General features: G+C 47.9%; 8 protein-coding genes across 9 annotated transcripts in view; 3 read left to right on the forward strand and 5 right to left on the reverse strand.

Moving 5' to 3' along the window:
- Nucleotides 1–1324: 1324 nt before the first annotated feature.
- Pmar_PMAR003006 (hypothetical protein) lies at nucleotides 1325–5630 on the reverse strand (the record flags this gene model as incomplete). The annotated part of the gene is made up of 20 exons (XM_002768170.1): nucleotides 1325–1610; nucleotides 1663–1886; nucleotides 1950–2145; nucleotides 2196–2389; nucleotides 2431–2754; nucleotides 2801–3097; nucleotides 3144–3262; nucleotides 3305–3399; nucleotides 3450–3601; nucleotides 3647–3773; nucleotides 3824–3995; nucleotides 4039–4216; nucleotides 4261–4351; nucleotides 4413–4606; nucleotides 4650–4802; nucleotides 4853–4938; nucleotides 5080–5176; nucleotides 5220–5288; nucleotides 5337–5444; nucleotides 5487–5630. 20 exons carry the CDS (start codon nucleotides 5628–5630, stop codon nucleotides 1325–1327), a joined length of 3306 nt encoding a protein of 1101 aa, XP_002768216.1.
- An 85-nt stretch (nucleotides 5631–5715) lies between these two features.
- Nucleotides 5716–11494, reverse strand: Pmar_PMAR003007 (hypothetical protein; the record flags this gene model as incomplete). 2 transcript variants are annotated; one of them, XM_002768172.1, is made up of 32 exons in its annotated part: nucleotides 5716–5917; nucleotides 5963–6079; nucleotides 6126–6218; nucleotides 6267–6365; nucleotides 6416–6519; nucleotides 6567–6695; nucleotides 6744–6875; nucleotides 6925–7074; nucleotides 7120–7265; nucleotides 7319–7418; nucleotides 7470–7598; nucleotides 7684–7828; nucleotides 7869–7999; nucleotides 8046–8146; nucleotides 8208–8328; nucleotides 8397–8499; nucleotides 8548–8688; nucleotides 8736–8803; nucleotides 8850–9044; nucleotides 9090–9224; nucleotides 9270–9356; nucleotides 9438–9551; nucleotides 9601–9719; nucleotides 9770–9887; nucleotides 9916–9988; nucleotides 10041–10138; nucleotides 10190–10436; nucleotides 10521–10663; nucleotides 10718–10918; nucleotides 10966–11116; nucleotides 11148–11299; nucleotides 11345–11494. In XM_002768172.1, the coding sequence occupies 32 exons, from the start codon at nucleotides 11492–11494 to the stop codon at nucleotides 5833–5835; spliced, it is 4077 nt and encodes a 1358-aa protein (XP_002768218.1). In that variant the 3' UTR covers nucleotides 5716–5832. The 2 variants fall into 2 exon arrangements, with proteins under 2 accessions (XP_002768218.1, XP_002768217.1); XM_002768171.1 differs by having other exon boundaries at nucleotides 5738–5917; nucleotides 5968–6079.
- Nucleotides 11495–11683: 189 nt separating this feature from the next.
- On the reverse strand, nucleotides 11684–13103 carry Pmar_PMAR003008 (conserved hypothetical protein; the record flags this gene model as incomplete). The annotated part of the gene is made up of 4 exons (XM_002768173.1): nucleotides 11684–12322; nucleotides 12372–12570; nucleotides 12616–12780; nucleotides 12997–13103. The coding sequence occupies 4 exons, from the start codon at nucleotides 13101–13103 to the stop codon at nucleotides 11684–11686; spliced, it is 1110 nt and encodes a 369-aa protein (XP_002768219.1).
- Nucleotides 13104–13481: 378 nt separating this feature from the next.
- Nucleotides 13482–13909, reverse strand: Pmar_PMAR003009 (hypothetical protein; the record flags this gene model as incomplete). Its single annotated transcript, XM_002768174.1, has 2 exons — nucleotides 13482–13827; nucleotides 13872–13909. 2 exons carry the CDS (start codon nucleotides 13907–13909, stop codon nucleotides 13482–13484), a joined length of 384 nt encoding a protein of 127 aa, XP_002768220.1.
- A 1325-nt stretch (nucleotides 13910–15234) lies between these two features.
- Nucleotides 15235–15967, forward strand: Pmar_PMAR003010 (Cg8 protein, putative; the record flags this gene model as incomplete). The annotated part of the gene is made up of 5 exons (XM_002768175.1): nucleotides 15235–15277; nucleotides 15327–15423; nucleotides 15464–15685; nucleotides 15736–15886; nucleotides 15935–15967. The coding sequence occupies 5 exons, from the start codon at nucleotides 15235–15237 to the stop codon at nucleotides 15965–15967; spliced, it is 546 nt and encodes a 181-aa protein (XP_002768221.1).
- A 1098-nt stretch (nucleotides 15968–17065) lies between these two features.
- Pmar_PMAR003011 (Casein kinase II subunit beta, putative) lies at nucleotides 17066–18330 on the forward strand (the record flags this gene model as incomplete). Its single annotated transcript, XM_002768176.1, has 9 exons — nucleotides 17066–17126; nucleotides 17173–17243; nucleotides 17294–17373; nucleotides 17421–17530; nucleotides 17585–17675; nucleotides 17716–17818; nucleotides 17863–17960; nucleotides 18007–18114; nucleotides 18170–18330. The coding sequence occupies 9 exons, from the start codon at nucleotides 17066–17068 to the stop codon at nucleotides 18306–18308; spliced, it is 861 nt and encodes a 286-aa protein (XP_002768222.1). The 3' UTR covers nucleotides 18309–18330.
- A 101-nt stretch (nucleotides 18331–18431) lies between these two features.
- Pmar_PMAR003012 (hypothetical protein) lies at nucleotides 18432–19303 on the forward strand. Its single transcript, XM_002768177.1, has 4 exons — nucleotides 18432–18573; nucleotides 18629–18738; nucleotides 18795–18958; nucleotides 19007–19303. The coding sequence occupies exons 1-4, from the start codon at nucleotides 18436–18438 to the stop codon at nucleotides 19249–19251; spliced, it is 657 nt and encodes a 218-aa protein (XP_002768223.1). The 5' UTR covers nucleotides 18432–18435; the 3' UTR covers nucleotides 19252–19303.
- Nucleotides 19304–20954: 1651 nt separating this feature from the next.
- Pmar_PMAR003013 (hypothetical protein) overlaps nucleotides 20955–23538 on the reverse strand; it is a gene marked incomplete at both ends in the record, with an annotated part of 3282 nt that continues 698 nt past the window's right edge. The window contains 13 exons of the mRNA XM_002768178.1: nucleotides 20955–21016; nucleotides 21080–21149; nucleotides 21193–21261; nucleotides 21306–21502; nucleotides 21561–21636; nucleotides 21703–21852; nucleotides 21913–21996; nucleotides 22043–22183; nucleotides 22485–22591; nucleotides 22637–22725; nucleotides 22773–22903; nucleotides 23050–23267; nucleotides 23315–23368. Coding sequence (XP_002768224.1) covers nucleotides 20955–21016; nucleotides 21080–21149; nucleotides 21193–21261; nucleotides 21306–21502; nucleotides 21561–21636; nucleotides 21703–21852; nucleotides 21913–21996; nucleotides 22043–22183; nucleotides 22485–22591; nucleotides 22637–22725; nucleotides 22773–22903; nucleotides 23050–23267; nucleotides 23315–23368 — 1448 coding nt within the window. The remainder of the gene's footprint in view (nucleotides 21017–21079; nucleotides 21150–21192; nucleotides 21262–21305; nucleotides 21503–21560; nucleotides 21637–21702; nucleotides 21853–21912; nucleotides 21997–22042; nucleotides 22184–22484; nucleotides 22592–22636; nucleotides 22726–22772; nucleotides 22904–23049; nucleotides 23268–23314; nucleotides 23369–23538) is intronic.

The following is a 23538-nucleotide window of genomic DNA, read 5'->3' on the forward strand; positions in this document are numbered from 1 at the left end:
GATGATGCTGCTGAGCATTAAGACCACGAATAACTCTATGGGTCATAAAGCTCCAGAGTGACTGAGAGGAAGAGACTCATCGAGAGGATCACCGTGTCACATTCAGAGTGAAATATGATACACCCACCATCGTCATTGCAGGTATCCCCTTTTGGTCACCGGATAATAGCCGTTTGAGAACCACACCACGTTGCTCCTGTGTGAGCTGTGATAGCTTCTCCATCACCTCATCCTCAGCTGAAAGCCTTGATTGCTTGATACCCATGCGGGATTACACTCAACCACTATGACTAAGAAACACCAATCCTGACTAGCTATGATAACCCTCGGACGTGCTGTTAGGCAGTCGTGAGGAACAACAACTATCACTAATCAATTGACGACAAAAACAAAGACAACGGATAGTATGGAAATGAGTTACTCAATGACAGGGCCTCAACTAGCGCCACTACGCCGCTACCGCCTGCCGCTACTCTGATGGGAGAGGCGATGTTGAGATGGTGGCGAGACATACTCCTCCTCCCTCGTAGTCCGCGGGAGACTATAAGGCTGCCGCGTTGGTAAACGACGACCTTGGAATCGGAAAACACTTGCCTTGTGGTAGAGTGTGCAGTGGTTCACCTTCTCATAGTCCTTAGATTGTACGACGTGTAGTGCTCTTGCTGTAGCAGCAAGAGCACTAGTCAGTCGGAGGGGACTGTTGAACAACAGAGGCGGCAAGGCTTGTGGTAGAGTGGACTCTTGTCCTACCTGATGACGAGGTGTGATAGCGAGTGTGACGGCCGTACCCCTCCCAGCGCGAAGATGGTAGCCACGACGCAACTCCTACCCTGCCACCACAGTGACTGTGGGGGACTACACGCAGACAGCCTCTTTGGCAGGCACCAGCAATGATAGGAGCAATACCAATAGTGTATTGCCTAGTGGTGATGTTGTGGATTATTGCGCCGCTGTCTACTGCTCTAGTAATGGGCTTGGGACTTAAAGATGCTGTTTGTACCACATCCACAGCCTAATGTGACTAGACTACCTAAATAATACACGTAAAGAGTAGTATTATACGTTCTTCCAGACACGAATGGCCAGAAGCCACTTAGCCGATACGAGGGGGAGGGGTGGCTTCAACAAGAGGCAGGGACGACCATCCACAAAAAGAGATCAATCATGATGACACCCCATGGGGGACACTACTGAGTGGTAATGACTTAATTCACTCTAACTGTGATACAACAAGCTACCATAGGAAACGATGGTCAGTGATTAAGCAAATGTGACAAGGAATGAATCAACAATGTTACAGGTATAACCATGATGCGGTGGTATATCAGCTGCTTGGGTTATCGTCAGCAAAGGGCTCGACAGACCCCTCCCGCTCCTGCAACTTAGGAGGCAAACGGTTAGATATAGGCTGGTCAATAGGTGCAGCGATGATGTCAAGAACAGACGGACAGACCCTCTTTAGTGCCGAGACAAGATCAACTAGATCCTGGGTGGCTGGTGGCACATTCTCTGTTGGTCCCCCGTTGTACGGGGAGCCCTCCCCATACTGCTGCTGCTGCTGCTGCTGGGCTATCAGCTTCTGGACTCGGAGATTCTCATCTCGATAACATCTATAAGGGAGAATGACGTAGTGGCCACATGTGGACGGGCATAACGACCTACCCCGCGAGAGCTTTGAGCTGATAGGAGGACTCGGCAATCAATCGTGATGCAGCCTCACGTTCAGCTATAAGATATTTGGCAAGATTCTCGTTGTCCCGCTTCAAGGCCTCCACCTCTTCCGTTAATGCATCCTTTGCTGTCTGTAGTCCCTCTATACGTTCGACTAGACTTGCTGTATCGGTATCCCGTAGCTCTGACAACTGTTCCGACATCCCAGCTAACACCTGCAGAAGTACCTCTAGTATGAAGGGAAACTGATGATGATGATACTGAGGAGGAGGTAGGACCTGGAGAGTGTCGCTAGCTTCCTGTTTCGATCTCGCCACCTCCCTCTGTTGGACCTCGAGCATGCTACGAAGCTTGGCGACATCGTCATCCCTTTGATGATGGCCAGGATCTCGAATATGGAGGGTCTGCTGAACCAAGCATCTCTGAGCATCCTGATGGGCTCTCCGTGCTATTTGTATGAAGAAGGAGGGATACCTGTTGGATGAACATAACCCCATTGCCATGAGAGGGTTTACTAAGGTCACCATGTTGGTCTCTTCGCTATAGAGTCATGGTGCACAGCAGGCCGAGGAGCGCTATCTAGTAGAATAGCTCCTGCTCGGTATGCTTGGATAACACCGATATCGGCTTCGATGATCGATGTAGCAAGATCATTATTGGCACAAGAGGGCTTTAGACAAGTGCCCAATAGTAGGGAAGCCAAGCCATTGATATCTACCTGAGTTAACGTTAATACTCTCCCAAAAGCTCCTGCCTTACTTTCCCTGGGCCTCGATATCTCATCAGGCTCTGGAGCAATCGGAGATAGACGGGTTCAGTGCTTATCGCATCATCAACGTCAGCATCCACGCGAAAAACCAATAAAGTCTGTAGTATCGCTATCACAGTAGTAGGTACAGTGGATGGATCCTTGGACCACAGTGCAGTAGTGTTGTTGTCGCTTGCATCGGAGTCGGACCCTTCGCCATCAGTATCATCGAAGGGCGCCTCCAACCTGTCAGCCAAGGATAGAAGTATCTTGTCGAGGAAGGTAAGCAGGGATTGGTATCCACCACTTGAACTTGGTATCACTGCCGACGAGGACTGAATATCACCATCATATGACGAGCACGACTCATGTATACCCTACCAGCATCTTCTGAGCTTCGACATTCTTACCCTTCACACAGTTCATGAGCAGTTGTAGTGAGAACCAAGCATTGACATGCATGGCAACTTGTGGTAGGGTGTCTTTCATGCCCTTGGTATCGGATCCTACTGCTATTCCCTGGAGGTGGGAGATCACCCAAGACCCAGGAGTGACCACTGTCGTCGACATGGCATCGTCAGGAGCTGGAGTCGACATACCAGCTACAGTGGCACTGAATGTAGCACAGAGGGAATTCTGTATCATAATGGAGACCAATTGACCAGGGAGGTCGGTTGCCTAAAGTAGCCCTATTTGGATCATGCTCCTCAGCACCTCTGCTTACCTTCTCTATGAAGCTTGATACTGAGGAGCGGAAGGAAATGGATGGAGGAGGGGACTGGACCATGAGGCTAGCTATCTTCCAAATACCCGGTGTAGCTGCTGCTGCTGATGCTGTTGAACCTGCCATACAAACGTCCTATAATACGGGCTACGAAGACTGACTAGTAAGCTTCTCCACTGTAGATTTCCCACAGGACTGGAGCAGGGTCAGAATGACGTGGAGTAGCTCGCGACGGCATTCATCCGATAGATGATAACTGGAGAGCAACAGCAGCATCACTCATGAGCTCACTGAGCCCTGACCTACTTGTCTATTTGATCGATGATTATCTCAATTATCCCCAAGTCTATACAATACACCTTCTCCTGATTTTGCGTCTTACTTCGGTTCGTTAGATGAGCAGATGGGCCCCAGTAGGTGTGTAGAATCTCCATGGAGAGCTTGAGGGTCGGCCATACCTACTCAGGGACCATGCTAGGTAAGCGGTTACTAGGACGAAGTACTGTCTTGAAGGTTGCAACATTTGTTATGCCCTTCAGCTCCTCGTCATTCTCCCTCCTCTCAGGGAACAAGTCTTGGTCAGGGGCCTCACTACCGCGACGCTGACGATGGTTCGGGTAGAGTGCATGCCTGATAAAGTTGTATGATAATCATCTATTAAAGAGTAGTGATGTTATGACCGGAAGACCTCTAGAGTCCATTGAGCACTCTCCCTTCCCCCTGTACGCCAGAAGCTTCGAGTCTTCTCATGCCTCAGTAGCTGTAGGTTCGTGTCTAGTGCTACCACTGGTACATCTCCCGCCGAGACCACAGGGTCTTCCAAGACTATGCCAAAGAGGGCCTCGATCACTCCTATAATACAGAGGTGACACTAGATAAGGTAACAGGCCTTTACCTTGGAAGGCTAACATAGGGAAGATCTGCATCTCCTCGGTAGCTGCAGAAGCGGTAGTTGCCCGCCGACTACCCTGATCCTTGGCCGCGGATACCATATTGTGGACAAGGGCCAGGCACTCGTTACGGACAAAGGCTGCTGGACACGTCTTGAGGAGATCGACCAGAGCCGCAACCACCTATCACCGCTAGCATAGTCCATGTGCTAGTGGTGGGCACGTACCTCGGGTGCCTCCAATACAGCCGATGCTATTATACGAGGGAATCTCTTGTGAAGACTCTGTATGAGGCGTAGCTCAGCATAGAGAAGATACCTTGTGTATGGATGTCCACAACAGCAGCAGTGGCAGCAGCAGTGGTGGTGGTATATACTACATATCAGCATCTTGTTTAGTGATGAGAGCCACAATCTCGGACCCTCCCTTGGACAGTTGAAGAATCTTCTCAGCACACTTGGTCTCCAGTCCATCAACCCTCCGCCGCCTCTTGCCGTCGTCGTCCTCACCATCATCATTCATAACCTTTACCGGTGCCTCAGCCACCAACAGGCCCAGGAAGGAGAGGCAGTCCTGACAAGAACATTGAGGATGACTAAAGTCCTCAGCTGCATACCTGTAATGCCTCCGAATCCTGAATGTCCTGTAGTCTTGGTACGATATTCTGCAACATGGAGCCCATCACGTCGGTATCGGTCAGGAGAGCCACAACTAGATCTGGCCCTCCCTTACGACAGGTATCGAATAATTGGGTAAAGACTTTGTAGCTCTGAAGCAGTAGGAAGAGGTAGCAGTGGTGACTGAGTGCGTGGTGGTCACCTCAGGACTATTGGTCCCAGTCCGATCTAATACATCTAGTGCGTCCCTCAGCGCCAACTGAGTGTCGATAACCGATACTCTCGCATCTACGGTACGGAGTAGAGCATCCATAAAACGATAGTGAATATCACAAAACTAGATGGTGACAGTAGAGCTTGGTCACACAAGCAACAAATAGGAGGTGATAGAGAAACGTCATCTGCCGTCTGGGAAGAGGGGCCTCGCACTAGCGGTAATCTTTCTATCAGTAAGCATCTTAACCCATCGTTCTGCTACAGACCTCTGTGGTGCTGTGGTAAGGGAGCTCTCGCCATATCGATGCGCCTAATACAGCAGGTGTGAGGAGAAGGAGTGGGTGTGTCGTCACCTTCAAGGCGGCCGAGAAGGCATCTTGTCGAGACACTTGACCCAACATGTCATGAACAATGTCAGCTACCTGAACAGGAGGATGAAGACACCTTCCACCGATCAGGGCCCGTCCTACCTGGTCGAAGGTATGGAATTGATCATTATGCAATAATACCTGCCAGCCACCAGTAGTAGATGCCAACTCCAGCTCTTGCTCCCGTCCACCAGGCCTGTTGGTCATAACCTACATAGGCCCTCGTTGCTCTATGGATAGGAAAGAACATACCTTCGTCGTGGTGAGGACCGAGAGCTCATCGAAAAGCCGCCTTCCTGATATGAAGGTTACTGCTAGGACAATGAGGATGAGCAAAGCACCAGACCTATTACGCCATCGCCGAGCACGCATGTGCAGGGATGTTCTGTTAGTCATAAGGGTAAGATAGAAACCTGCTTAGTGCAGTCCAGATGCATAGATATATCACACGACATGTATGAGTATATCGAAACATGCACTGCGTTCGATGCAATGATGATGATGATAGGATGTAATACTTCTCAAGCAACACTCATCTCATCGTCATCACCAGTCCCATCAGGCACTGGACTGGGAGTGCCGGAGCGGACGAACCCCTTCAGAAGAGCACTTGAAGAGGAGGAGGAGGATGACGATGACGAAGATCCTCCTCCACGGGATGGTTGTCCTGTTTTGGTAGCATTCTAAGCAAGAGGAAACCACCACTACAAGAGCCGAATCGAGCCTACCCTACCCTATCTGGGTCATTCTCCTTGTTGTCCTCTTGTTGTGCCGGAGCCTCTTCCACCTCTATGTTGAGAAGCTGGGCTAACGCCTTGTTGACAGGGGGCCCAAGGGCTACACGTCTGTGCGAAGGACTATGTCTGGACCTATGTCTCATCTCTGTGTTACTTGAATGCCTCCCACACCCTTTCATGGCAAGCCTCTTCCTCCGAATACTCTTCCTCATCATCTCCCTCACAAATGACCCTTTTGCGTAGGAAACTAGTGACATGAATTGACATTCTCCACACTCAAGAGCATGTAGTCTACTCTTTGAATTGCGTATCATAACCATATTTGGTAGCCGCCACCTTAGCCATCCTGTCGATGAAGGACTCCTCATCCTCTCGAGGGTGCAGAGTAGATACACTAACGAGGATGTCAACTGATGGTAGTTAGTGCAAGAGGATGATGCCTACTGGGATAGATTTAATTGAAGTGTGTTGATGACTAGAGATGTGGACACGACACCAGTAAAGCCTAGCTGATGGAGTAAGTCTGCCACGGTCTTCCAGACAGGCACCTACACATGAGGTACTAAGTAACTTCCACAGAGGTTCCTCCCCCCACCTTCGAGTTCCACCCACTGGCGATAACCCACTCCCACATAGTCTTCTGAATGTCGTACATTCTGGCCTCTGCAGTACCACTAGATAGGCCACCAAGGAAGACAGCTGTAGTGAGGTGACGTAGATATCTCTGATAGCATTGACCACATGTAATGGAACCATACTTGTCGTGTCCTACATGTCCCATCTCATGGACTAGGGGGGCGGCATCAGCCACGTCCTCAGCCTTGACTCCTCGCCGCATGGTGGGTTTCATATTGCGAAAGCAATCCCCCAGCTCAGTGAATACATCCAATAGGAATTTATCGGACTATATCGCGAAAGCATCAGACCTACTGCAATGAGCTCTATGGTGCTACCTCAGCAGGAGCAGCAGCAGCCGCACCACCACCACTACTGGATGGGCGGCCTTGGAGACGAACGCTAAGAAGAGTGTATATGGCGAGGGAGAAGGCTGAGCATATGTCGCCTTGGGCTTCAATAGGAAGACCAAAGGGTAGGCGGTCAACCTGTTACATAAGTCCAGCAGTGATCAGTATAACAGCAAACACCACCAAAGATTGTATGAGCTCTACAGCCGGGTCCTGTAGAGGTAGGAGATACTCAGATGGAAGCCTGAGATCCAGTATAGCTCTCAGAGGGCCATTGAGAGCCTTTAGGCTGTTATTGACAACCTCCACCTGACGCCTCACGTCAGCTTCTGAGAATAGCCAAGAGATAACTGTGTCTGCTACGACAAGCAGCCATGCCTACTGCTGTTAATGATGGTAGAGCACGCTGAGATACGCTTAGCTAGGTTGGTTATGGCATCCTTCGACACATCCCATGCAGAGGCCAACCTTAGCATACCATACTGAGGGAAGGGCAATAGAGGCAACCTCCACATGCTATCCACCACACTCACATAGTAATTCTGATCCTCTCCATCATCAACCTCAACCTTCTCCGTAGATTTAGATGATGTGGACTTCACGAACCGTACCACTTTATCCTTAACATGCCTGTATGCCCCTGGACTCAGCAACCGAAGTATCTGCAGAGATCTTGTAAGCGTTGAAGGTCATGAGTCCAACGGTGATATGGTCACTAGAGAGGCCTTGCCTGCCTGCATCCACTACCTCGACAGCTTCAATGAAGCATCCTCGGGATGGTTCCAATAGTTTCGTCATGTTATAGTCTGTAAGGAAGTTCTGATAGAAGTCATCTCGTTGCCGTATAATCCCCTCCGCTGCTCCCTCTCCCTCATCCTCCTCCTCAGCACTCCTGAATGTACATATTCCGTCAGCCTGCTAAACCATCCTACTGCGTTCTAGAACGCTTCTTAGGCTTAGCCCTCTTGGCAGGTCGGCTTCCTGTCTTGGCCGTCACCTCGAAATGTAGTATCTTATGAACATCTTCAGCGTTGAGAAGTTCCACAACTCCTCTGAAAAGTATCTGCCAATTTTTATCCACCCCTCGAGCGTGTTGATGTTGTCGCTACCCTAGCATGATTTAATTTGGCCCTGACCGCATTGTCCCTAGCAGCTGCCTCCACAAGGGACTCATGACGCTCACCCTCCTTCGTTACGATATCCATACCATCTACATTGATATTAATTGTAGCATGTGATTGATACCACAAGAGGAGGAGAAGCAAGCTCACATTTGAAGAGGGCCGCCGCAAACCTTATCCTAGCAGTAGGTGTAGCGCCTTCAGCCTCACGACAGTTGGCCATCAACGCTATGAATATATTGACGTTAGCTTTGGCTACTTGCTTGAGAGCCTAAGCAACAATAACAGCAACATGAAGTATGATGCGGCGGAGGAGTGGTATTAATAGTAAGATATCACCTTAACATCCATGCCTCTGAATATATTCTGGCCTAGTATTGCCCCTAGACTACAAGCTATCTGTGTGTGTACATCCCTCTCCTGCTCAGCCTGCTTTACATTCCTGAGCGTACCAATACTCACAGTAGGTTGCCCCCTGCATGATGGCTACTGTTGAGTAAACTTCTCCTTCTTCCTCATTGCATAAGCGTGCTCTATCACAAGACGGTTTGCTAGTGTTTGATTACCCTCTACCACTTCTGAGATGTTGATACCGTCGACGTTCTGAACATCACCCAGCAGCTTGCAATACCTATCCATATGCAGTAGCAACAGAAACAGGAGCAAGATGGTTACTACTCTAATCTAACCTGAGGCGAGGGATCGTATATCATCTCACCGATCTTGGGTAACACTGGACCCATTATCTACCGCTAACTGTGAGCACTACTATGAAATGCTACCGCACATTACTTGATGAGATATGGCGCAGGTTCTTATTATCCTCCTCATCCCTTGTACTACTGCCATTCTCACTGCTGCACTCCTCTTATCCTTAGCACATTTATTAATAACGTTATAAAGTAACACAGAGCGGTAATCTGTCGATATGACGCTCCACTGTATGGCCAGAGATTCACAGACCTTGGTAACTGCTATACGGCGTACCTGCATCCAGCCACTCCAAAAGAACCCGTACACAAGCCCAGGTACTTGGTCGTGCTTGTCCGTCATACCGCTTACTAAAGCTCGAATTTGCATGTCCATTGTCCGCTCCATATCGGCATGAGAGGTTGAGTTGCATATGGGGAATGCATCCCCAAGAGTAGCTATAGCATTAAGGCGGATCTACATAGATGACAAACTAGACTATGATAAGAGGGGAAGGCCTACCTTCCAGTTGGTGACTGTAAGCTGCTTCCATAGTATAGGCTGGTAAAGCTCCACAAGTAGATTCTCGAGTTCGGTTGGCCGTCTGTCCTTACGATGAAATTCACTCAGTAAGATGCGTATCTTGTTATTCATATAATCACGATGATGAAGGAGGAGGTCTCCTATCACCTTCTTCGCTAAAACAGGATCAACCTTAAGTGAATAATCCATCCATGCCTGTATAGCCTGCTCTATATGCCTCTTCATAGCTCCTGAGGATTCCTTCCAACCTCTATACAGGGCCTGTAGACCATCCAAAGCTTCTCAATAGTGTCGACTATCATCACGTTACCTTTGACAGACCCAGGAGAACAGAGCTAGGTAGTTGTGGGATGAACAATTTGATAGCAGCAAAAGCATCAACGATAAAGGCTGGGTGCATAGTCAATACACTAGCTACAAATGCTATACCTAAGGCCAACCCAATACTGACAGTACCATCAACAGCGATCGATACTCACCGTGATCATTCCTGTGGAAAATCCTCCCACAGATGCACTTCTCTAGTTTCTTATACAGTTGCCTCACTACCATTATCTCCTCCTGATTCGCAGGCTCCTGAGCAGGTGGGTCCTTGCCCTACTCCCATAGAGTGGGCATATACTACAGCATCATACGCAACGTCAGTAGTCTCTGCTAGTTCCCATTGAATATTCTTAAGATGATGCCGTAGCTTATACCTAGGTAGGGATACACTAAGCACGCTAGTGTACCGGCTAACGGGATACATACAGCCGTTTGACGTTGGCCAGTGTAGCAGACTCATGCAGACACTTATCGAGCTCTAACAGGATGTCCTTAGCGACTTGGAGAGGAGTTAGATCCTCATCCTGACAGCAAGGCTACAACAACCTCGATGAGCAGAGAATAGTACTGCCTACTTCATCTTCAGTATTGACATGAGGTTGGATAGCCTCATCATGAGTATGATCAGTATCCTGTACCTTCGCACTAGGTGCCCTTTGGGGCCCCGAGGAGGACGTTGAAGAATGAGCTTCCCCTGTTGATGAGGCGGGCTCCTCTACTCGTGTAGGAGGTACTTCCTCCATCTCCCTCTGGAGGGTTGCTAGCAGCTCTCTTTGCTGCCCTCCTGGGGGGTTGCCGACGACGAGGTGGCATACACAATACCTACTCATCACATCCTCAAGGGTTCCATCCCCGTCGCGAAGCCAACATGTAGGCTGCTATAGAAACTAGGACTTGCGTGCCCACATGACGACAAGAGGCTCATCACTTTCCAAGTAAGATCCACCAGCGCCGATCTCACTCCAACGCCCTGCAGCAGCATAATGAAGATATGCACGACACAGGAAGGATCTCTGTAGCATCGTTGACCTATACCAAAGGTCTGTAACCTAATAACAATGATAATGCCGCACTAGCATCGTTGGGCTACGACTTGGACACACCTTAGTCTCAAAGCAACGGTCAGTGTAACTGATGATGAGTATACCTCCAGGACGCAGTAGCCGATGCGCCTCGGAGAGGACGAGGTGTGGAAGGGTAAGGTACTGGATGCTGAATGCTATGGTAACACAGTCAAACACAGCAGGACCATACGGCAACCGGGTATCGATATTCAAGTCCTGGATGTGGCGTTCGTTGAGAACCTAAGACACGATCGACCTGATGACAGAGGAGGAGCATGAGCAATGACCTTATTCCTCTCCATCTCATCTCTATTCATACCATACCCTACCACAGTGGATGGACTATAATCATCAGGGAAATAGCTATAGACTCCTGCTCCTAACTCCAGGTGGGCATTGCCGTCCTTGGGCAACAGCTTAGCGTACCTCCATATATCACTGGTCCGGAGTCTACTGCTACAACTACTACCATTCCATCTTCAACTTATTAGCTACCCCCTCGCTGACGTGCATGCCCAACTTGGGCACCTTATAAAACTCGGAGTCTGGGGTAAGGTCTAGTTTCTCAAAACACTCCGTTGGGAAAGGGAAATCTTCTGGCCAAACATTGAACAACACTACCTAGTAGACATGGTATAAGGTAGCGACACTTAGAGAGAAGCTAACCTCATTAAGATTCTCTTGACTGAGCTTCCTACTCTTCCAGGGCCGAAGCATTGACTTATAATGGTGCTTAGCAATACCCGTGGTAAAACGGGATACCCTCTGCCCGATGAAAGACCGTGCCCCTTGGGACCATACAATGCTGCTAGCCATGACACGGAGATGTACACCCTCCTTCTTTATACAGATGACAACTACAACTCAACAATGCAATAGGAGGGATATGTACGAGCTAGTATTAATAGTTACAAGCCTTTATCTATGACAAGCTCGTTGAACTCGACCACCAGGATAGAGTATTGGTATCATCGAATGGTACTGGTATAAGAATAATAATAATCATCATGCAGCAGCTGTAGCCATAGCGCAGGCCATACCCTGCTCACAATGGTCATATTCACTAACACTAGCCACAAGAGCTGTACAGCCATACACCTTCTGTGGTATATACTCTGTCTCGACCATCAATGTAAGCAGCTCTAGTCCCCATTGTGGTAGGATATTGAACAGGATACGAGCAGCACTACCCTCCAAGGCCGGACCATTTATAGTCCCTAATTGAGCATACAGAGTATCCGTTCGTACAGATTCCAACGCTGCTACTGTGTTACGGGCATCCGACGACATCAGACCTCGTACAGCATGACCAAACTTCCGTGCTACACCTGTATGCTCCTTATGAGGGATAAAGAATTGTGCCAAGTCCAGAGGTATTGGTCTTGAAGTATATGTACAGCTCTCAGCAGTAGTGTCTGGGTCTGTATGATCATGCTTAGCACCATCACCCTTAGCAACCACTATGAAACCACGTGACATGCCAGTAGTGGAATCAATGGTAGTCGTTGCCTTATGTAATAAGGGTAATGGTACCCAATGAGGAGGATACTTGAATCGTGCTACATCCATTACTAAGCATAGATCACTCTCTTCATCATAAGCAGCCACTGGGGAATAGTGTCCACATCCAGTCTGATGCATTACCTGACACATCACAACACTATCATCACTATTCCTCTATTACTAGCATTACCTGTCTATCATAACTAACTACCAGCCGTCGATCAGCAGAGCCCTTCTCTAGAGTATTCTTAACAACTTCACGGAACTGCTCAGTAGTCGCTATACTACCATAATAGGTACTAGCTTTTGCACCATTGCATTCAGCTAGCATAGCAAACTGTTGGAAGTTGACCCCAGTATTACCACTAGCATAAGTATGCTTCTGACAACTGACTAACATATCCTCTGACCACCATCTCCATGGTCCTGCCCACCGCCGTCCTGGATCTATCTCCAAGCTGTTAAGTACCATAGCCAGTGTGGCTGGACCACAATTAGGTGGAGCTTGTTGACCCACAAAATGCTGTGATAAACTGAGGTAACTCTCAGCACAAGGACCCTGTAAGCATTTTGCCAAGAGTTCTCGTCCCTTGGGAGATCTAAATGGTATTAAGTCTGATGGCATCTGCCTCATATACCATGATGGCCTATCATCACCAAAGGGTTTAGGCTTTGCTACTTCCACTACACCAACAGTACTCATGTACTGCCTCCTATCATATGCAGGTGTAGTGGTAGAGATAGAGCGCCGCTGGTGCCCGAGACCACCAATATTAACATAATTCGACAACCTACTAGCCAACGAGGAGCGGCACGGGCCCATGGTCCCTGTTCTCTTGATGCGGACTGCACCATGACTATCTGTCAGGGTCTGAGGCTTCGACGTGGTTGCCGTTGGCTCCTTGAAAACTTCTGGGTCCATAGTTGCATACTTCGTGGAGGATGATGGTGCTGGAGGGGCTACGCCACTAGCGAAAAAACGTGGCTTGTGGCCGTGGGTTGCCGCAGCTCGACAACAGCAGCCTCTACTTCCACAGTTCCTTCCCACTACCACCCGGCCCGCTAGAGTAGTAGTCGCAGCTTTCATACAGCATAGTGGTAATTCCTCTATTGCTGGTGTTGATAATGCCATCTTACATACCCCACGGTATGCACAGGAACCACATGATGAGGCACAGGACATACAAAAGGGGAACTAACTATGGGTGACATGTGATGATGACAATAGTAACTCAAGAGGCTATTATAGTGATGCAGAAAGGACTAATTGAGTAATCGTACAATGGTAATACTAATGGTATCATACAAAGAAGTCATCCATATCAAAAAGCTTATCGACTTCATCGGCTAGTGGGAGGTCAGCAAGAGTAGGCTTGGGTATACTACTACTGCTGGGTGTAACATATACCGTATCCAGATCAATAGTAAGATCACTGATGCCTGCATCCTTATAGGGATCACTGACCAGTCCCGCCTCAGTGTTTAGAGCTTTACGACGTTTCTCGATGGACTTATGGCTAAAACCCCTCGCACTGAACTTCCGCTTCTTATCCTCCTCTGCCGCTGAGGGTGATGAAGATGATGGCGATACACCAGAATCCCCATTGGTCAGTGCCTCCCTTTTCGATGGCAATAACTTGCGATACCTGAGTTGGGATCTCTGATGCGAAGACTGACGACAATATACTACTTATAGAGCATGCACCGGTTCGCTCCTATCTCCTTCATAATATTCTCATTATTCTTATACTTCCAATGGCACTCCTCACAAGCATCAACAACACTCGCCGCTATTACACCACAACGCTTGCTCTCGGGCAGCTCATCCACTTTGTGTCCCTTTGACAAAACTATCCTCTTGGCCGCATCGAAAAGCTCCGAACCACAACAGCTACGCGTCCAACAGCAACACCGTACTAGTATCCGTTCAATGAGAGCATCCAAGTTGGCATGAGGTATATCCTTGCTCCCATATAGTTTTTCAGCTGAAGTAAACGAAGTCTCAGTGATAACTGCTGCTGCGATTAGTTAGCTGATACCAAGCTTTGTTAAGACAGCAGGTTTCCTATAGGAATCCATAGTCTTATATCCTTCCACAGTCCCCAGGTACTGTACTATGTCGGTGAAGAGTATAACAGGGACCGAATGCTGCAGATCCGAGCGTCTAGTGGTAAGCAAAACCTGAGGGGGTAGCGTCCATGGTAGTAACAAGAGCAATTACTGTAATACTACAGCTATAGAGGTAAGGACTGGTCGTGGTCTATGGCGGGCACCACAGCTCAATACAAAGGTTGAGTACCTGACGGCAGCATACCCTTCAGCATTCCAGTAGTAGCACTAGTTCGTACATATTCCTAACCTCTTCCCGTAATGATGGGTATGCATTGCAATCGGCCTTAGTCAACGCGTTACACGCTTGGTCCAAGTCCATCACGGCCTCGCTAGTAAGGGTCACCGATGATGATGTCGCTTGGGGTATGATTTGAGATTGGTTACTAACATGAAGATGGTTACCTTGGGTTAGGGTATCCAGGTACTACTAAAACAATCTTCCAACTTCAAAGGTTTGTCCATAGTACTCATCGTCAGCTCTACGAGGGTCTTCGTCATCATAAAGGATATCATCAGGATAGCCGCAGCCGTTGCTACCAAGCATAAACTAGCTGAATAGAGAGAAGACAGGATTATGTCGGAGATCGAGCTCCTCAACTTTACCGAAAAATGGTGATTAGTCTATGTGCTGCGGAGACGTGCGATCATATCTTGAGGAATTAGAAGATAGCAAGAAAACGCAAGATACGCCGGCGTGCGTTGCCATGGGAACACACTTGGTACTACTCGATTCATTACTACTCGCAGCTACTTTTTAACGTCATGTTGGGTCGTAGGCTGCTGCTGCAACAACCAGTGTGTAATGGTGTAGGTGGTCCTATCATGAGGGCTGGTGGTAGCCTTATCACTCTACAGCAAAGGAATCGTATTGGAGGCAAGACTAAATCCATGTAGGCTCTATTGTTGTATCCTATGCCCCTATCTTAGGTCCTCCTGTATTCATGCAGTTCCCTCCTCCCCCTCCTAAGGAGTACCTAGCTGATGGTAGGGTAGCTCGAGCTTCTAGTGAGTGTGGCTATAATAGTACTAATAGGTACCCCCAAGACTTATCCACTACATCAACCAGTATTCGATCATGGTTATACTTGGGAGCATTGGTACATGACCAATGCAGGAGTATTCCATACAGTGTAAGTTGTGGCCTTCTCTCTATACCATATGCTAATGTAGGTACTATGGTGAGTTCGCCAAGGACTTCCCGTGGCGATGGGGATTCGTTGCCGAGAAGCCTTTCTGGGTTGGTGCTCCTATCCTAGTTCTTGGTGTACTATGCTTGGGTCATATCATACAGACTATGGGACAGATAGGAGTGAGACCTAAGAGATATACTCCTGAATGGGTAGAGGCTACCAAGGAGAGGGAGAGAGCTGAGAATACTAATCCCATTACCAGGTAATGCGTGTCATACCCATACCATGCTGCTGCTCGATTGTTGGTTGTAGGTATCTGGATCGTCGCCGTGCTGAGCGTGGTCCCTATTATCTCATGTCTAATGTACTTCCTTACCATCCTCATTTCTTATGGATGCGTAACTCACATGATTACGAGGCTGCTGAGGCACTAGCTGCTAGACGGGAGAAGGATAGGGAACTCGTAAGCTGTGGCACATTATCCTGCGTTGATCCTTTGTGATGCATTCAGGCTGCAAAGCTCGAGGCGGAGGGTAAGTATTAGGGCGAGTGCCTAGAGAGGAATCACTTATTGTAAACAGCTAGGCTATGGCCTTGCTCCAGTGGACTCTATCTCTCATTGGGATATTTAATCTATATGACATTGTTGAGTTATCTGGGATAGTGGATTCATTGAGTGCTGTTAGTATAAACAAGTGGCGAAGTCGATGCATTCCACAGGGAGTTAATGCTATTCAACCACATACATACCAGTACATGCTTTTACCATCACTTCATACCTGATCCTAATGCACACACTGCCATCCCTGTTAACCCTATCCTAGATAGTAAACCATCAGGTAAAGGTATATCATAGGGTATAGCAATAGAGGAGCCTGCAGTGCAGATATCGGTAAAGCGGCTACTCTGCACAGTCATACAGCAACCCATAAGATAGAAGCTAATGAGCATGCAGCCTTGATGCACCAACGGGTCCTCAAGGCTTTACATGGTATACATCATCATTGACTCCCTTAGTGCTTAGTCACTGGATCAGGTACAGCTGATTGGGATCTATCGAGGCTTATCAAGCACACTACCTTCCTACATGCATTGACTCGTCATCTAGTCCTCCAGACTGGTACTACTCATATGCATACCACACTCGCGCCTACTCCTACCACACCTCAGCCCATAATCCGGATATCAGCCCATCAGCTGTATCAGTAGACAACTTGGCCGCTCGAGCCGAGGCATCGGCCAGAGCCGCAGCTTACAGGTTCTACTTGGACTCATCCAAACTCAGCAATGATCCCGTCAGGTGGCACATGCCCTTCAGTGACACCCCTCCTTACCTTCCGATACTCGAGGCATAGTCTGCTGTTTATAGTAGTATTATGGATCTGTGCTCGACAGCGATGGCCTATGCGTTCGTTTGGTTATCAACAGCGAGACTCTCATCATAGCCATTATATGGAATTAAGCGTATTCGAGTGACCTCTAGATCCATGGGCAGCTGATCGTCGTATTGCAGCACTCATGGTTGAAGCTGCTTCCCATTGCATATCTATGTAAGATGACAGTATCGTTGTGGAAGTTATGGTACCGAGTTCGTACTGTCACTCTATGTATCTAGTATTCATTCACACTTCTTAATGGTTATATGTACCGATCATATGATATAAGGCTGAATAGGGATCCCAACGATGACGATGATCTTCCAAGTAGTATACGTTGTACCACTCTACCTTACCACAACTTGCTCTACAGTTACCCTTGAGGACCATGCTGACGATGGTGGCATTGGAGGGAATCAAGACCAAGCTGTTGAATCTGAATATGTCCGTTATCACTCATAACCACCATCTGAATATCTCCAGCATTCTATCAGGAATCAGGACGGACCTCTGATGAAGAGGACGAAGAGGACATTACCTGGATAGAATGGTTCTGCAATACTCAAGGCAACGAGTGAGTACATACACAACACAATGGTATAGAGCCTTTGCTATTGTTAGATACTTCATTGAAGTCGATGAAGACTATATAAGGGATTCTTTTAACCTCACCGGACTACGCGATATTGTGCCTTACTATGATATAGCACTCAATACGATACTAGATCTAGGTTGGCAGTCTACACCAATAGCTGCTTGTAGTAGTGGCCCTGTCCTATTCACAGACGAGAGGAGCTACGTTGGTCGAGCGAATGATACCAGGTCTTCAACAATTGAGAATTCGGCAAAACTTCTCTATGGTTTGATACAGGCTAGGTAAGGTCCTATATCCACCTATACTCGATGTAACTATCAGGTTCCTGATTACCAATAGAGGTCTTGAAGCTCTACATGATAAGTACACAGCATCAACTTACGGCATATGCCCTAATGCAGACTGCGAGGCTGCTAGACAGGCGGTAGGTAACAGGATAAGAGCCTTACTCTCATGTATGCCTCTCAGGTATTGCCTATAGGACGTGATCAGCCCTACGTCTCTACAGTGAAGGTATATTGCCCACGATGCAATGAGATATACCATCCTCCATCTCAGCAGGCTAAGTAGTAGCAATCGATCACTTCTTCTACGCCTCATGTCCCTCTACAGATTGGCCTCTTTTGACGGCGCCTTCTTCGGTAGTTCGGCCGCGCATATGTTCATTATGATGTATCCCCACTTCCAGCCTTCGACCGCTGCTCGACCATATGAACCAACGTAATAACCAACATCAACATCACCGACATCACGGACTTGCCCTTGATTCTCCCAGGGTCTATGGTTTCAAAGTACATTACTCTGTGCGGGATATGATCAGACAGTTGTATGCAGAAAGGCAGCAACGACTCCGTGAAGGGCATGCAGGATTGTCCTTGTCGACAGCGGCGGCGGCGGCAGGCGCACATCAGTGATGATCATTATGAGATGTCCAAGTCTTCAAGACTCATCTCTCCCACGTTCATTACTCATTAGCCTCCTATATTGGGTTCGTCAAGCTGGTCGGAGCTTGTGAGCTATGAAGTTATCCTTACCATCGACATGAGCAGCAACCTCTTCCTATCATTAAACACACGGCTGCAGGAGAAGGCCAAGCAACTCCGTGAATCCTACATCGCAGAGGATCTACACCAGTTCGTATCTCAACTCACTACTGATACCAAGGATTACAGGAAACAGGTTAGACGATGATGCTGATGATAGAGTGCCTTATTGTTATCCGCACTCACCTCAGTTGACGAGGAAGCTTGAAGAGATCGGTGGGGCTAACCATTCTACCTCCTCCGTCGATGGCACCTCAAACGAGACCGTCGACGTTCTCAGTACCAATGAGAGATTTGAATGGTGAGCCACGTCGTTACTGCTCGTAATGCTATTAATGAGTCTCTGTATCCCAACAGCCTCCCCGATGATACTAAGGAGCGCATCAGGATGCTCGTACGGAGTGAAGTAACGTATACGGAGGATGTAGAAGGATGCAAAGTTGCTGATGAAGAAGAGTGCAATCGGGTGGCATCCGAGTGGAAGAATGATGAGGCAGTATCGAAGATGCATCAAAAGCTAGGTATACTATGTGGTTATGGGAGTAGGCCATCAGTGACCCTCTTCGCAGTCGACCAAGGCGATATTGCCAACGATAAGTTCTGGAAAAGGTTTGCGGCCAACCTACATCGTGAACTCAATACGATTGGTCACACCTCGGATCAGAGGGCAGAAGACAGTGATGTTGGGGGGCATACTACACCAACACCTCAAAGTGAGAGACAAAGCACGAGCTCTCCTGAAGGACGATTAGCTGGGAATGCTTATGATGAGGATAGTGACAATGATGATGATGACATCATTACTTGGGATTAGTTTTTATCAACTGCGTATCATTCACTGCATCATTATTATTTCATGTTTACATCTGGCTGATGGAGTGTCGAGTTGGTACCCCATAACGATGCTACTGAAGAGGTATCGCATGTCATTCCGTCGGTCGCCCCAGTCCTGTACATCACTAGCCAGGCATGCAGGAGAGCTGCATCTCTATGGCATTAATGCCAACATTTATCATCAACGGCTTTACAATCAAGAGCATCCAGGTATGGTCAATAGTACTAGTAGTAGACCACGATAAGCGTCATCGATCAGGTCGCTGTCGTGGTGGAGTTTGCTGTTGGGAGCGGCGTGGTAGAAACCCCAAATCCTCCTTTGACAATGACGGTCATGACACTGGGCATCTTCTGGAGTACAGCCCTTGTAGGAACAGCCTCCCTAACATCACAACGAGTTCGCGGTAATTCGGTGAAGTCTTCCCATCCATACTGCCGTCATTTGTCAGCGACTTCAAATCACTTCATCATCTATTGTTTCAACGTGATAAAATGAGAGTATCACACCGATCAGGGAGGGTCCCTCGATCAAACTCTGTTACAGAGATCCCACAACGGGTGAACCACTATTAGTAGGGTTTACATGCCTTCCTAATCACAGTAGACCTCTACTGTATCTCAGCTCCCTTTCCAACACCCCACTCCGCGAACGTCTGGTAGAAGATCCCCACGCTAGAGGGGACGTTGCAGGGTGCCGGACAAAGCTTTGGTGCACCGTGAAGGTGCCTAACCTCACCAGCGTTCAGTATGACATTATAACTAATGGGAAAGTATCGCCCTATAGGAAGTGGAGACATGATCTGAACATCGTAACCTCACACACTTGATGTGAACATGCTGTCAGTAACCAGTGCTGTTGGGTTGTTGAAGTGAGTTGAATAACAATCACCATGGGATGGAAGTTAACACCTCCACGATATTGATGAATATTACACTACTTCACTAGGCAAGGATATGGTTCACAATCCTGGCCGCTGTCCCCGTGTCTATTATTATGATACAATCATAATAACCAGTCGTTAAACACCCATGCACCACTCCATCGATCCAAGAGTTAGTGGAAGCGGCCGAAGTATCCTCGTGATTGTCTCTAGAAAGTGGTGATTTACGCAATGATGGCTTGGTGCACATGTCTACAGTGTTTCGTCCAAACTTTAGACTTCAAAGTGTCGAAGTCGGGCGCGTCTTGTCACTCTTGGATGAGATAGTGTCAATCTTAGACACAATGAAGCAAGGGTGTGTCGAAGTTGGATGTGTCAAACTTACACGCGATATTTCTCGTGTGTCAAACATGAATACGTATTGTCATTCTTGTATGTGACAATGACATAGTTGCATGCGCATTTGTCAAACTTGCACGGGAAAAGGTGTAGTAACTAACACAACCTTGCCGGAATCAGGATAACTGCTGCTGCAACGGAAACGGTTGATAGCAATGTCATTGAGGTTGATGGCTTCATCGATGCTGTTGCAGCTCGAGAGAGTCACCACTCTCAACGCGAACTTCACAACGCTGGTCAAACGAAAGGAACAACTATAATGGTGCAGCAACGAGACTAGACTTGTTCGATAAGTTTACACTATTGGTACATAATGATAAGAGGTGAATGACATTAAAGTGTATAAGACATCGTGTGGTAGAAGGGAAGCGATGGATGCAGTCTTGCAGCCTACGTCGCATTTCTATCTTGTGGACATCGGCCTCGGTGATACGTAATTTGACAGGCTATACCCGCTGTGAGGTACTGAGGAAGGGACCGAAAGCTATTGAAGCTCGTTTGATTGAGCAGCATCAGCAGGAGCATTACCTGGTAGGTTCGAGGGTCCACTGCATTTCTGGAAGAAAAGGCAATACACCTGTGACTGCTTGGCCAGAACCTGATGCAACATGAATAAATAGGATAAGAAGAAGTGCATGTACTTTGTCTGGATCGATGAGTGAGATCTTCTCATCATCACATCTCCACCATCTAGCTCCCCCTCCGGACGCCTGATACCCAATAGCGTTATACATCTTCTCATCTAAATACCTACCTTCCGTCTCACGTATGATATATAGTGTCCCGTGCCCAGATGTGTCCCTACATGTACACATAGGCCGAGGAGCCTGTATGAACCGTCTAAGTAGGGCTGGAAGCTACAAGAACCCTCTAAACAAGGGTGTGCTGCTGCCGATGTTGACGAAGTTGTAGCTCGATCGACCAGTTTTGCACATTCCATTGGGAAGGAAACTGATGATTGGGAAGGACTATTAGTGTGAGGGATTTCCCCTCCTACAACTAGACTCACCTGCTGTATTTATCTTACGTCCCTGAGCAGTAAAGCGCCTGAGGTGGATGACCAGTATGTCAGGACTAGCCGTAACCTGAAGTGTGATGATAGAGGTGACTATGGCTCTGTTGTCCTGTTCCCGAATGATATTATGAATCACCTTAGTGGACTTGGTGGCCTTAGTCGATTTACAGTGGCATTTATCGCAAGAGAAGTCAGTGAGCTCCTCATCAACGAAGTAATTAGCTATAAGGCTTTTCAGACTGACCGTTCCATTATTCGAAGTACTCCCTTTCCCTTGTAAGGATAGCTGATGGTAGACAGAATAGATTAATATTATGCAAGGACGGTTGACTCGTCCTGCTATTACCGAATCCGGTGCACTAGCAGACGGCCTGAAGGCGGCAGAGCATCCAGCACTTGTTCGCATCTCCGGTCCAACCTCAACGGGTACCTGATGACGAATAGGAGCAACGTAGTAGTGATGATGGTATTCATACAGGTAATGATAGGTCCATAATGGGCTCATACACTCTAGTAACATGTCCACAAGAATGGCACATGAATCTAGATCGGAACATACCACTGAACATATCAGTGATGAGGGATGGGTTCCGAGATCGATACTCTCGCCATCGGACCTGACACGACCATCACTATCATCATCACAATTGATATTACAACAGATTCGTCCGATGGATGTTGAGGAGGAGCTCTCATCGGTGGTAAGGACCTCTTTCGCAGGTTGGACCTGCTACCTGCACCGTATCTACCAGTGCCACTAGTGACCCATCTACAGACTACTGTACTCCCTCACCTAGGGACTAGTGTGGAAGAGGTAGCATTTGCTGATTGGGCAGTCCGATTACGAGGCCCCATTCGAGAGGCCGGGGAGGATGCCACAGAGCCCCTCGATACTGATGACGCTGATGATGATGTTACCGATGACGGTGGAGGGCACTGATTATGATCATCCAAACGACCACGATCCTTGCCAGTGTTAGTGCCGCCCGCCCGGGGATCCGGTGTTGTTACACTATCATGGGTACCTGTAGGAGGAGTATAGAACGTTACTAATTGACATCGAGCTGTACATCCATGTAGAGCATCCAACAGTAATGAGAGGAACTCATGACAGTCCTGTTCTTCTGCAAGGTCCATGAAGAGGGGGTTCTTGGGGTATCTGGGATGATGAATCGTTAGTTACCATGTAAAGCAATGAAGTATTACTTCCTCTTCAATGCAGACAAGAGCCTTACTGGATTAACCGCTGGCTTGCTATCAGTGGACAAGTCCTCAACATTGACTTGACACTTACTAAAGAGGTCCACCATAGCTGCGGCAACCTCGTAGTATCCATGCTGAGGTTCATACAGAGCCGCAGTAGTGGACTCAGAGGAAGAATCCCCGACAGACGACGACGATGACGACGATGGTGATGAAGTAGGAACAGCAACCTTCTACATACACTACAGTCGGTAACTTTAATAATACATCCCTGTACTACATTGGACGGAGCGTTTTCCTTCTTTTCCTTCACAGTATTATGCGCCGTATTCTGCTGCTGCTGCTGCTTATCCACATCATCATCATGATGATGGTGGTGGTGGTTACGATGATGCTTCTGTTGATAATGCTTCACACCTCTCTTCATCTGGGATGCTAGACAGGTGAACTCAGCAATAGACAGCATACATTGCAGAACACAGGTCACAAAACAAGTACCTATCACCCACAGAGCTCTAAGGGATTATCAAGTAAGATATCATTACTCCCAAGGTTCTTGATACCGACCGGCTTCGTCGTGATATCTATTGCTGCTGGACCTGAGTATACAGGGTGTAAACCTTGTGTAATAGTAGGCCATAGGAGCACTACTAGTAGAGGCCACTGAAGTGGGTACTATAGTTCCAGGGTCCAAAACACGATTAAGGTCCCTGCATGGTGATTCACCAGTATGATCATAGATGTCTAGAGTGAATCTAGTGATGAGGGG

Source organism: Perkinsus marinus (genome assembly GCF_000006405.1).
Source record: "Perkinsus marinus ATCC 50983 genomic scaffold scf_1104296969090, whole genome shotgun sequence".
NCBI classification, from domain to species: Eukaryota; Perkinsozoa; order Perkinsida; family Perkinsidae; genus Perkinsus; species Perkinsus marinus.